At 41.8% G+C, this 14,117-nt stretch overlaps 1 protein-coding gene across 1 annotated transcript; it reads left to right on the top strand.

Annotated features, from left to right (window-relative positions):
- The first annotated feature begins 480 nt into the window (after positions 1-480).
- CCT4 (chaperonin containing TCP1 subunit 4) lies at positions 481-12,893 on the top strand. The gene is made up of 14 exons (XM_055122826.1): positions 481-749; positions 3,902-3,954; positions 5,779-5,868; positions 6,808-6,916; positions 7,348-7,490; positions 7,643-7,764; positions 8,034-8,166; positions 9,587-9,726; positions 10,781-10,877; positions 10,959-11,069; positions 11,154-11,284; positions 11,396-11,630; positions 12,362-12,475; positions 12,706-12,893. Exons 1-14 carry the CDS (start codon positions 623-625, stop codon positions 12,718-12,720), a joined length of 1,620 nt encoding a protein of 539 aa, XP_054978801.1. The 5' UTR covers positions 481-622; the 3' UTR covers positions 12,721-12,893.
- Positions 12,894-14,117: the final 1,224 nt, after the last annotated feature.

The following is a 14,117-nucleotide window of genomic DNA, read 5'->3' as shown; positions in this document are numbered from 1 at the left end:
TTTAGTAAGTCAGTTTGATTAGTTTGATCGAATGGTAAATAGCTAATCACTATTTGTGTTGCAGGGGAAATTGCATGTCCTTGTAGTTGGAGATAGAAACAGAGTGGTGGGTTGAGGTGGCTAATCCGTAGGAGACAACTTAAACAGCGGCAAAGGAACGCAGCCACCCCGCCCAAACATTACACGGCCGGGCGCGCTCAACACCATGCGCGAGGGCCCATCCAGCTGCCCAGCCAGGGCCATCTCCAGCCGACAGGGGCGGAGACAAGAGATGAGGCTGGCCCAAGACCTGCCTTTATAAATACCGGGGCGGGGCGGGGGGGGGGCCGGGGTCCTCGGCTGAAGACGGGCTGTGTACCCAGAACCCCCTGCGCGCTCGGCCGAGACCGGGTAGCCCCGCGTGCGCCGGCGCAGTCCCCGCACCCGGCGTGCGGCGGGCAGCCTGCTACGTCACGGCCGCGCCGCGCCGCCAGCCAGGTCCCCTTCTCCGCCTCCGCCTCTTCCCAGCGCCGCTTTCTGGAAGGTTCGTGAAAGCGGTGAGAGCTTTCCGTTACTCCTCCAGCAGCCAGAATCCACGTCCATCCGTCGTTCCGGAGCCCCGGCAGACCCAGCTAAGTGTGCCATGCCCGAGAACGTGGCTCCCCGGAGCGGGGCGCCGGCCGGGAGTGCCGGCGGCCGCGGAAAAAGCGCCTATCAGGACCGGGATAAGCCGGCCCAGATCCGCTTCAGCAACATCTCCGCGGCCAAAGGTATCGCCCCTGGGCCTGCCTCGTGGTTCTGTCTCTGCACTCTCACTGTGGCTTGGGCTGGGCATGACATCAGCTAATCTCTAGCTCCCTGGAGGAATCCTCTTTGCTGCCCTTCATTCCCGACGCCAGAGTCTGGATGCTTTGGGGACTGCTGTATTCTGCTTCCCAGACGCCCCTACGTGCAGTTCATTCCTGGGCTCTGCGTCCTTCAGTGTATTTCAGAAGGCGGCCGCGCCTGGCGAACTGCAGCCCTAAGGCCAGACGCTGTGGTTTCTTGGGTCCCCCAATTTTGTTGCTCTCAAAGTATTTCATTGACATCCCCTGCCCTGCCTTCTGCAACCTTTCTGAAAAGGTGTGAGTCTCCCCACACTTGAATTGGGGTGGGGCCCCTTGTCCTGGGTTCGGGGAACTGACGCCCGGGGGCAGAAAAATCCTCCTTTTTTTAAAGGTGATTTTAGCGTTGTCAAAAAAAAAAAAAGCTGTCAGAAAGCTTAGCTGCGGTGGAAGGAACAGAGAACAAAGGCATGGAGGTGGTGCTGTCTTGTGGGAGGCGCACGGAGCGCCCCTTCGGGCTGGGGACGTGAGCTGCCGGGGTCCGGGAAGGGTGCTGGTGACCCCTGCTGCTCACGGGGAGCGGCTCTGCCGGGGATTAAATTGGGGGACTCTCTAAGGAGCTACCGCGGGGCACAGCCTCACCGATCTGGTGCTGGTGCTGGTGGTGGGACCCGAGACTGCGGGTAGGTGAGGGAAGCCGCAGAAGGGCGGCTTGAAGAATTAGGCAGGCCCTAATTTGGGTCATTTGAAAGTTTGTGAGATGATGGGAGCTGGAAATAAAGATTTGGTAGGTCATAAAGATTTGGTAGGTCGTTGGCCGGGGCAGGGCTCAGTAAACCGTCTCCACTCAGCGCCCCCTTTTTACCTAAGAAATTTTTACAGGACTCTGGGCGTAAATGGGTGTATAAAATGGGTATGCACTGATAGAGCCCTGTCGTGTCTTGTGTTCCCGCCTCCCCCCTGCATAAGAAGGTCTTGCCCCAAGTTGAAGAATCTAGGGCACGTATTGAAGCTTAGGTTTATTAGGTTAGAAACTCATGAGATAAATTCTAGAACCGTCTGGAAGACTAATAAACCCATATATAACATAGTACGTTCCCAGCAAGAAGTGAGTGAGATCCATTTTAGAAACCTTTGAAAAGACACTGGTGGGGCCACGGGGGAATTGAAATGAACAGGGCTAGAGTGTGTGAAGAGTAAGAAAAGGCCGTTTAGTTCTCTCTGAACCTGGTCCTTCAGTTCTGGGAGTCCAGAGGGTAGAGAGACACACTCAGTTTTCCTCTTTAGACAAAACCCAAATCACTGCTTTTGTGTCCTTAGTTAATTTCTGTTCTGTTTTTTTTTGGGGGGGAGGGCACGCCCTGCTGTGTTCAGGGCTTACGCCTGGCTATACTCAAGGGTCATTTATTCCTGGCAGTGCTGGGGACCATATGTGATGCTTGTGATAGCTGCATGCTGGGCAACCCCTGTACTATCCTCAGTCCAAAGTATTTGGTCTAAGTGTTACCAAATAAAGAGTTCAATGGGCTGAGCACATGCTTCGCCCATGGAAGACCTGGGTTCCATCCCGGCATAGTATTGACCCAGTTGCACCCCACCCCCTCAATCCCCTAGCATAGAGCTGGAAGTAGCCCCAGAGCACTACTGGGTGTGGCCCAAAAGCTACAACAAAAAAGTTAATAAGCCTTTGTGTGAAGTGAAAATTAACACATCCTCACAAACATTTCTTGTACAATAAGAATATTGTAGTATAACTTCAGAATATAGGTGTTGTTTGACTTTGTGGAAGGTTCACACCCCAGCAAATGCTCCGGGCATACTCCTGGTTCTGTGCCCAGGGATTTCTCACGGCTGGTTAGGAGACCATATGAGATGTTGGGGATGGAACCTGGGTTGATCTCGTATAAAACAAGCATCCTACCTGCAGTATTATTGCTCCAGCTTCTCTAAGTGCACTTTCAAATTCGTTCATAATGGTCATTTGAATCCACTAAAAGGCATTATCTACCAGATAATTAGATTAAAATTACACGTTGAGGAAAATGAAACTTTTAGGTCATACCATTTCCCCTTAAACTTCTTAAAATTACTTACTACAATTTTTTGGGGGTAGTGGGGAACAGGGTCACTGATGCAATGCACAGGGGTTACTCCTGGCTCTACACTCAGGAATTACTTCTGGCGGTGCCCAGGGGACCATATGGGATGCTGGGATTCGAACCTGCGTTGGCTGCATGCAAGGCACACACCCTACTCGTGCTATTGCTCCAGCCCCCGACATATTACAGCTTATATTATGACAAATGCATTTTGTTATTACGAAGTTTAACAAAAATGGTTAGAGCAAGTCTCAGCCATTTATAGGGGGTGGGTGGTATGTGAAAAGGGGAAAGATTTTACTGTTCGTTTTGTTTTTTATTTTTTGGGTCACACTAGGAGATAGTCCGGAGTTACTTCTGTCTCTGCGCTCTGGAATTACTGTTGGCAGTGTGCGGGGAGACCTTATGAGGTCGGGTATTGAACCCTGTTCAGCTGCGTGCAAGGCAAACTCTCTACCCGCTGTTGTAATGCTCCGGCTCTTACTGTTCTGGCTTGTCAAAGGGTATATTACTACTTGTCACTTCCAATTTTTCTTAGAAAATAATTGGACTGATAAAATTTAAACATTCTCATGGACAAGTAGTAACTTTGCAAAGCACATCCAGCAGACTTCAGGGGCTTTTCCTGGTTGTATAAAGTGCGAGTCGGGGGCTGTAAAGATAGTAAAAGTTAAGGTGCCTTGCTTTGCATGCCACCCACCACCCTGGTTCAGGCTCTTACACCACATATGGTTCCCAGAACACCTCCACACTCAAACCTTCCCTCCCAAACATACTCCTTTAAAAAAAAAAAAAATGGGGGGGGCTGTTTTTAATGGGGCTACTACCAGCTCTTGGCCAGTGGGTTTTGGTAGCTATCTAGGCCAAACCAGCAGTACTTGGGTCATGTGCTGGAGATCATGCTCAGGACATCATAGATGGTAGGCACGAGTCCTACCACTTGAGCTAGCTCCCTGTCTTGCTCTGTTCTTGATTTTTTTTTTCCCCTTGTGTTTACAGCTGTTGCTGATGCTATTAGAACAAGCCTTGGACCAAAGGGGATGGATAAAATGGTAAAAAGCTGAATCTTTCATTACTTATTGAGTTCTTCACTGGAAAACTAGAAAGTGTTACTGTTCTGTTAAAGGCACTTGCCTTGCATCCTGCTGACCCTGGTTCAAGTCTCTGGCACTATATATATGGTCTTCCAGTCACTTCCAGAGGTCACTCCTGAGCAAGAGCCAGGAAAAATCCCTGATCACCATAGACAAGAATAAACAAAAAGTTACATTCTCTGGAGTTTGGAAGAGAGATCCACTTAGGTCAAACAGGACTTAACTGTAATTTTAATTTTACTTTTGAATAATGAAACTATACACAAGAAGATATATTGTATAATTAGAAGAAAAGTAGAAAAAGACAACATGTCAGGGTTTGCATTTGTTGTGGATATTGTTGATAAAGAATTCATTTTTGTGGAATTACAGCTACTTCTAGCTTGATTCACTGATAATATAAAACAAGTGCATTACACCTTCAAATTCAGTTATCTGAACTGAAATAGAAGAAAACTATGATTGCTTGTCTAGATCTTTTTTAATCTGTCTTTACTAATACTGTTGTGCTTTGCTGATGAGAGATAAGTTCTGTGTTAACTGTAAGAATTGTGCTCCCCACATTTATGATTGAGATATCCATTTTGTTTCTCATGAATGTGAACCCGGAAACCATAGTGGTTGGGTTTGGGGAGGGGGTGGAGGGGTTCTTATTGTTGTTCATATTTGTTTGGGGGCCACACCAAAAGTTCTCAGGGGTAACTCCTGGCTCTAGTTCAGGGATCATGCCTGGTAAGCTAGGAAAACAATATGAGTGCCGGGTATCTTAACAGTCAGCCTTGTGCTAGACAAACATCCCACCCACTGTACTATCACTCTAGCTCCATAGTGATTTTTATTTTTATATTACCTTTTATTTTTTTCTATTTGGATCACACCCAGCGTTGCACAGGGGTTACTCCTGACTCATGCATTCAGGAATTGGTCCTGGTGGGGCTCAGGGGACCATATGGGATGCTGGGAATCGAACCTGGGTCGGCCGTGTGCAAGGCAAACGCCCACCCGCTGCGCTACCACTCCAGCCCTATAGTACCTTTATTACCCCAATTTTTGATTTTCTTTTTTTGTTTTTTGTTTTGCTTTTTGAGTCACACCTGGCGATGCACGGGGTTTATTCCTGGCTTTGCACTCAGGAATTACTCCTGGCAGTGCTCAGGGGACTGTATGGGATGCTGGGAATCGAACCCAGGTCGGCCGAGTGCAAGGCAAACGCCCTACCTGCTGTGCTATCACTCGAGCCTCTATTACTCCAATTTTTAATGTCTAGATTTCTTTGCTTTTAAGTACCCTAGAACAAAATCACCTGTTTCATTTAGTTAAAATGAACTGTTTGCCTTCTTTTTTGAAGATTAAGTTTTAGAAAAGTGTAAGGAGTCAGAAAGTAACATCACAGGTTGTGGTGTAGGCAGCAGAAAGTGCTTTATTACCTTTAGTCATTATATTAATGAAAGGAAGAAGAATTTAAAATTTAGATCTGGGCTAGAGGAGAGTGAGTTCATAGGTTTGAGTGTGTACTTTCCATGTGGAATGCCCAGGTGTGAGCTTGGCACTGAGTGGTCTCAGGAGTGACCTCTGAGTACAGAGCTGGGAGATTAGACCCTGATCACACCTGGATGTGAATCCCAAACCAAAAAATAACAATTGTTTTAAGTAAGCACTAGACAGATCATCAATTAACTTCTGTCCTAAGAAGTATTAAAATTAATTGAGTTGTTAGGTTATTTTTTGTAAGAAAATTAAGTTTTTGAAATATGACTTGTTTTAAAACAACAAAATTTCCAGATTCAGGATGGAAAAGGTGATGTGACCATTACAAATGACGGTGCCACCATTCTGAAACAAATGCAAGTGTTACACCCAGCAGCTCGGATGGTAAGTCAATTTTTCAAGTGAAAAATTTTAAGTGTACTATTTGGCATTTGGTAAACGGTCTATTTTGATCACCTTATATTTAAGTGTAATGCATTTTTTTTTTTCTTCTGAACAAGTAACTTACGGGTGTATTTTTGTGTGCCTCGGTGCAGGATCATAAAACATTAGTCACTTTGTCCTTGTCCAAGGAAAATGAATCAGTGAAGAAAGGAGATTAAAACATGAAATGGTGGAAATTGCTATCCAAAGCTTGTGTCAAAAGAGAACAAAGTAATTTCTATGTGTACAAAATAGTCTGTACTTAGATACTGATGTTTACTAAAGGATTATCCCTTCATTTAAGGATCATTGTGATTCTAGGAAGGACTAAAAGAAAGGGATAATAGTAATAAGGACATAGATGGGAGAGTATTGGGCAAGTTGGTGGTGGTAAGATGCTGTAACTATACACCAAGATTAAAACATTAACACTATAGTAAACTTGTTACCTTAAGTACAGTAAAAATGATTCCTATGTTGAAAGTGACTATATCAACAATAAACATTTCCTACTACTAAAATATCCTTTATGTAAATTATGTGAAGCTGAACTTCTAAATGCTTCATAATCCTTACAAATGTTCGGTTAAAGGCAGACTTGGCAAAGAATGAGCTGGCACTCTACTTTTAAGTAGCTGAAAAGGAAAAAAAGGTTTAATCCATACTCTGAAATTAACCATAATGTAGCTAATTACAAAGAAAATAAATAGCATTTTGTGTGCCACAAATTGGTCATCATTTTTAAATGAAACTCAAGGTATACCATAAATAAAATTTATAAAGACTGTTATAGTAATGCTAATCAATTTGTGTCTCATATAAGGGCTGTTTGTTATATTTTAATTGTTACTACATTCTCATAGTTCTTATTGAATAATTTGTCATATTCTCTTCTCTTAGTTGGTGGAGCTATCTAAGGCTCAAGATATAGAAGCAGGAGATGGCACCACATCGGTGGTCATCATTGCTGGCTCTCTCTTAGATTCTTGTACCAAGCTTCTTCAGAAAGGTAAGTAGTGTGTGGAGTAAACCTTATTACTGAATAAAGGCAAAAAAGTTACTTAGTATTAGGAGATTTAAAATTGAGCTTGGAATAAATAGTCTAAGTCAGCTATAAATTAGAACTTATTAAAATTCTACTTTTGATTTTTTGGCCAGGCTTACCATTAAGTGGAATTTAGTAAAATTTTGCTTTTCACAAGGAATGGTGGTGTTAGCATTAATCTTAGGTGCTAGGAAATAATACTGATAACACAATGTATAATTAATCGTTATAATTGTTTTGAAATAGTTAATTTATTGGCAATTTGGATCGAAGGATTTTATTTATAGTTCAGAATAATTGGTGATTTATGAGTGTTATACTTAATGATTAGTGAATGTTACCAAGTTGGTAGCTCATCCAATTCAAATAAATGATTGGTTTTTCATGAATGTTAGGGATTCATCCAACCATCATATCTGAGTCATTCCAGAAGGCTTTGGAAAAGGGTCTTGAAATTTTGAATGATATGTCTCGACCTGTGGAACTGAGTGACAGAGAAACCTTATTAAACAGCGCAACCACTTCGTTAAATTCAAAGGTGAGATAAGCATTAATAGATCATTGGAAGGTTATAGTTTAAGGTTCATTAAGAACCACAAGTTTTGGGCCTGATGGAACAAGAGGTAGGCCACTTACTCCCAATATTGAGCTTCATTTTGCTGACTTTCTTTTGTTTGTTAATCATTTTAGGTTGTCTCTCAGTATTCAAGTCTGCTTTCTCCAATGAGTGTAAATGCAGTGATGAAAGTGATTGATCCAGCCACTGCTACGAGTGTAGATCTTAGAGATATTAAAATAGTTAAAAAGCTTGGGTAAGCATCTCTAATTTACAGCTTTGTAATTTTGAAAGTAAGCATAGATATTTCAAAAATATTAAATGAAAGATGAAAATCTTTGATTGTTTTCCTTAATGATGGTGGAGCAGTAGTGTTATCAGAAGGATACAGAATAAGGCACTGATAAAGGTTAGACTAAAGCAGATTTTGTTGGACTGATGACTTTTAAATGTTGGCAGACTTTATAACTTACCAGGTGTCTGCTCCTTAACTATTCCCTTCTTGTTTTCTTTCTCTTTTTTCAGTGGAACTATTGATGATTGTGAGTTGGTAGAAGGACTGGTTCTCACTCAAAAGGTGGCAAATTCTGGTATAACCAGAGTTGAAAAAGCTAAAATTGGGCTTATTCAGTTTTGCTTATCTGCTCCCAAAACAGATGTAAGTAGAATCAAAGAAACTGTTTCCTTGTTTATATGTTTTGTTTCTTTTTTTTTTCTTTTTGGGTCACAGCCGGTGTTGCACAGGGGTTACTCCTGGCTCATGCACTCAGGAATTACTCCTGGTGGCGCTCAGGGGACCATATGGGATGCTGGGAATCGAACCCGGGTTGGCTGCATGCAAGGCAAATGCCCTGCCTGCTGTGCTATTGCTCCAGCTCCAATATATGTTCTATTTCTAATAATTTGGACAATGTTCAAAATTAGTCCAGCATTCAAAATGTTCCTAACATTTTGTTCCTACGTGGCCAGATTCAACACTGAACTTCAGGCTTGCACAGCTGGGCCGTGTTCGGGTGTTTGGGGCCTGGTACAACAGGAGATAAAGCACTTACTCCCAATACTGAGTTTTATTTTGCTGACTTTGCCCCTGAGCACTTCTTGGGAACCCATTCCTTCCCCTGTCACCCCTACAAAAAAGGAAAAATAGAATATGGTGATGACAAGAGAATCAGTAAAATTGAGTCAGCTTTTGGTAGCCAGACATAAATCTATAACTTAATTGGCTTGTCATTGTAATAGAGCATGGAGTTAATGGTGAAGAGCATGATAAAATACTGAAGAGGTTAGCTTTTAGTTTTTGGGTTTTATTTATTCAGGTTTTATTTTTGTACTGTTAATGTCTTTTAAAAGGGGGCTTGGTACTGTTCTTTCAGATTTACTATTTTTATATTGTGTTGTGGTTTGGAGAGGGAGGGTGATGTTTTGTTTTTGGGCCACATGTGGCAGTACTCAGGGGTCACTCCTGATGTTACACTCACCAATTACTCCAGGTAATGCTCAGGAGACCATATGGGATGCCAGGGATCAAATCCAGGTGGGCTACATGCAAGGCAAATGCCCTATCCACTGTACTATTACTCAAGGCCTATATGTGGTTGTTCTTTTCCCCACAAAATTAACCTACATGGAGATGAATGTTTTGTAAATTAACTAAATTTGTCTTTGAAGATCTTTTTAAAAAGCATAACAATACAGTGCCATTAAACCACATCCCCAGTCGCATCCTAGCATACTGGTGTTCATACCAAGGCATGTAGAGTGGAAAAGACCAAACAATTGATTCAGTAATAACAGTTACATAAAGAGAATTCACATCTTCAGGGCCAGAGATGTAGCTTAGTGGTACAACACTTACCTTGAGTTTAGTAGACCTTGGATTCTATTCTTAGTACCAGATAAAGGGAGAAAGGAGTACATAGTTGACATCTTGCAGAAACTACCATTTTGGATTTTTTATTATTATTACCAAATTTTCTTGTAAAAAGAAGGTATAAATATCATCAGTGAGCTGTATAGATAAAAGTGAAAAACTAAGATGCATGTTCACAAACTCATACTTTTTTTTTTTTCCTAAACAGATGGATAATCAAATAGTAGTGTCTGACTATGTTCAGATGGATCGCGTACTTAGAGAGGAGAGAGCCTATATTCTAAACTTAGTAAAACAAATTAAGAAAGCCGGATGTAATGTTCTTCTCATACAGAAGTCTATTCTAAGGTATGAGACTTTTTGTTCGCTAATGAAAAGTGGCTTGGATCTTTCCATGTTGTAAAAAGATGTTACTTTTCTTGACAACGATGAAATGGATGCCTTGTTTCTAAAGAGCCAAGTTTTATCTAAGATAAATGAAGTAGAGCTGGGAGGTGGCTCACGGGGTTGATTTTACACACATTTTTCATTTAGGAGCTCCTGATTTGGTCCCAAATACCATTCTGTGATGAGGCCCCAAAACAAATAAATTAGCCAACTAAAGGAGGCTGTTGTTTGGGGGGAATTTGGTTTATTTGTGGTGCAGGTTTGACCCACAACTGGCATTACTCAATGCTTAACCTCTGGCTTTGGTCTCAAGTATCAGTCCTGATAGGGCTCAGGTGAGTATTTGTGGTGTATTGAACCCAGTGTGGGTGGCAAGTGCCCTACCCTTAGAGCTCTACATTTTTGAAGTGCTATTTAGGGCATCTATGTTTTTTTTCTCGGAGGAGGGGGTTGGGGTTCACATCTGATAGCTTGGGGATGCTCACCCTTGCTGTGGTAAGGGCTGTGTGGTAACAGGTATCAAGCTCTGGCCTCCTATACGCAAAGCATATAATCATCTTGAACTAGCTCTCTATTCTTATTTTCCCCTTTTTTATTTGGCGGGGGAGGGGGGGCGCCGGGGGACAAACCCAGCAGTTCTTAGCAAATACCCTACCTGCTGTACTATCTCTCCGGTCCTTTTCCAGTCCTATTTAGTGCACTTTAATAAGTTGAGTCATTGACCATTAAACAACAAGACAATAATGAAAATTTTTTTTAAAGTGGTGAGGGCCCGAGCAATAATACAGTGGGTAGGGCATTTGCATGTGGCTGACCAGGGTTCCATCCCCGGCATGCCATATGGTCCTCTGAGCACCACCAGGAGTGATTTCTGGGTGCAGAGCCAGTAGTTGTTCCTGAGCACTGCCAGGTGTGACCAAAAAAGCAAAAAACAAAAAAAAACAAAAAAACACCCAGTTGAATGACAACATTACTTTATCCCAACATGGGCATAATCACTTGTTTTGTATTTTAGGGATGCTCTTAGTGATCTTGCATTACATTTCCTGACCAAAATGAAGATTATGGTAGTTAAGGATATTGAGAGAGAAGACATTGAATTCATTTGTAAGGTAAATATTTTTAGCATCTGTGCTTTGAGAAAATAGCTGATACCACATTTTCTTAATTTGTGTGTTTGACTTTTTTCCCAGACAATTGGAACTATACCAGTTGCTCATATTGATCAGTTCACTCCTGATATGTTGGGATCAGCTGAGTTAGCTGAAGAAGTTAATTTAAATGGGGCTGGCAAACTGCTCAAGGTAAAAAGTACTACAAGCTTTCATTTGCTTGGATTTTTGTTTTAACCCTTATTTCATATTCCTAATTTGGGTATATTACTAAAGATTACAGGTTGTACAAGCCCTGGCAAAACCGTTACAATTGTTGTTCGAGGATCTAACAAGTTGGTGATAGAAGAAGCTGAGCGCTCCATTCATGATGCCCTGTGTGTTATTCGCTGTTTAGTAAAAAAGAGGTAACATGCTACTAATATTTAATCTCCTGTGTTTTTACTTTTAGAGGTATGAATATTTATTATACAGTTTTCTATTGAATAAAATTAACTAAAAATATATGTGAATCTCAGAGCTCTTATTGCAGGAGGTGGTGCTCCAGAAATAGAGCTGGCCCTACGGTTAACTGAATATTCAAGAACGTTGAGTGGTATGGAATCCTACTGCGTTCGTGCTTTTGCAGATGCTCTGGAGGTCATTCCATCTACTCTAGCTGAAAATGCTGGCCTGAATCCCATTTCAACAGTAACAGAACTAAGAAACCGGCATTCCCAAGGAGAAAAAACTTCAGGCATTAATGTTCGAAAGGTAGTAATTTAGTCTTTATTAGAGAAAATGTTGATTTAATATTAAAAAGTTATTGTCAGGGCCGGGGCGATAGTACAGCCGGTAGGGCACAGCCAACCTGGATTAGACTTGATCCTCAGTACCTCATTTTTTCCCCACCCCCTCATCACCCCATATTTTTAAACGGGATAATCTTGGTACCTGAGAGACAATACAGTCGATAAGGCACTTACCTTTGTACACGTTTGCCCCTGATTTAATACCTAGTTCCACACATGGCACCCTGAGCAGAGCCAGGAATAATCCTTGAGCACCTTCAGGTATGGCCAACCCTCTCACACACATACCCCCCTCCCCAAAAACTAGGTAATCTTGGGGGCTAGACATACAGTACTGCAAGCAGGGCACATGCCTCATACGTGGCCGACCCTAGTCTGATCCCCAATGCCCCAGAAAGTCCCCTTGCCTACCAGGATTGATCGCAGACCTGGTGCAGACCTAGGAATAAAACATATCCAAGGGGAGAAGTGATACATTAAAGAGCTATTTTTGAAGCTAGGATTGAGATAACAGAACATTAATTCCATCTTGCTTCAAACTTTACAACCTATAGTGTAGAGGAAAGCTAGTAATTGTTTTCTTGATGAGATAAGAAAACTAGATTTGGAAAGGCTTCGAAGCATACTAATTAACAGTAGTTGGTGATGTGTCTAGTTACAAACACTGAAAAGCAGCTTCTCCTGATTTCATAGGGTGGTATTTCCAACATTTTGGAGGAACTGGTTGTCCAGCCCCTGTTGGTTTCAGTCAGTGCACTGACTCTGGCAACTGAAACTGTCCGAAGCATTCTGAAAATTGATGATGTGGTAAGTATGTGTATGAATTGTTTGACTTTCCCTACAGTCAGGTTTTAAGACTCTGGATTTTAGTTTGTTTTTTAGAATTCCCCTTCCCTGAAGGAAAGTCATCAAAAGGATAATAGTTCATACTTTGTGTTTTCTCATCTGTAAAATTGGGAGGGGGGTGGATAATTGCATTAAACATCAGTTCTTAAAATGTTATTGCAGGTTTTGAAATTAAATATTTTTCTTACTAGGTTAACACGAGGTAATATGGATGACCCAGCACCATCACAGCTACTAATAAATAATGAAGCTGGAATCAAAGATCATCTGTGTGTTCTTTGTTAGGGAGGCTATTTTCCTCTGAATTCCTGTTGACATTTGCTTAAAATCGTACTGATATAATTTTAATGAAAATATTAAAAATTTGGTTTCAAAGGCATTTTTCCTCCTCTTTTATTGGGGGACATGGTGCGAGGAATTGAGAAACACATACATCCCGTCTCTCCAAGAGCTTCACACATGTCTGACATATACTTCAAGACTGAGCCACATCCTAGTCTTATTTCTTAGAAACTCTTGAAAAAACAATAGAAGCATGCAGTGTGGGGAAATAAATTCACAATCGACTGCTGTCTTGGGAGTTAATCTGATTATTTTTTAAAAAAATTTTTTTTTAATTGGTTTTGGGCCCATATCCTGCTGTGCTCAGAGCTTACTTTTTGGCTCTGTGCAAGTACCTTAACCAGTTGTACTGTCTGGCTCAATACATTTTTAACCCCAAATAATAAAAGTTTTATAAGCCCACTAACCTCATCTGTATTTATGTAAAAATTAACCTACAGCCAGAGATACAGCTCAATGGGTTAGGGTCCTGCTTTGCATACAGGAGGCCTGAATTCTGTATCTAGCACTGCAAGGTCCCCAGAGCACTACCAGGAGCCACCGTAATTTCTGTGTGGGAGTAGCCCCCAAGCAACCTGTATGCTATTTGGAAAAGTTAACAGTTATAGAAACGTACAAAGTGAAAAATAAAAGCTCCCTCTATCATCAGCTTAATTCAACCAGTTATCTTCCTGTTGGGAGTTCAGAGTTCATATAAGCTGGAGGCTGGGTTCAATATCAGGTACTGTGAAGTTCCCTAAGTAATGCTGATATGGCCCAAACCAAAAATATAATTACTGTTCTGCTAATTGGAATACCTGGAAATAAATTACACATGTACATTGGATATATTTATACAAAAGATTTGGGGTCTAACCTGATGGTGCTAAGGGACCATATGTAGAATCTGGGGATTGAACCGAGGTCACCTGTGTGTAAGGCAGGTGCCTAACGCTCTGTGCTATCTCTAGTCCCTATAAAAGTTGTTGGGTGGTGCTCATAGCTTACTCCTGGCTCTTCACTCAGGAATTACTCCTTGGTGGTGCTCTGGGGACCATATGGAATGTGCCAGATCAAACCTCGGTTGGCTGTGCAAGGCAAATACCCTACCTGCTGCACTATCACTTTGGCCCTCTACAAAAGATTTTTAATCTTGTTTTCATGGTTTTAAAATTTTTTTGTTTCTGAGATCTGACCATCTTTCCATAAATATAAAATCTAATACGTATAAACTATAAAATCTATAATTGCTCACCTCATTTGACAGATCTTTTAAAACTTC

Source organism: Sorex araneus, chromosome X (genome assembly GCF_027595985.1).
Source record: "Sorex araneus isolate mSorAra2 chromosome X, mSorAra2.pri, whole genome shotgun sequence".
In the NCBI taxonomy this organism is placed as follows: Eukaryota; Metazoa; Chordata; class Mammalia; order Eulipotyphla; family Soricidae; genus Sorex; species Sorex araneus.
The sequence above is the reverse complement of the archived record's forward strand: the minus strand, read 5'-3'. Positions and strand labels throughout refer to the sequence as shown.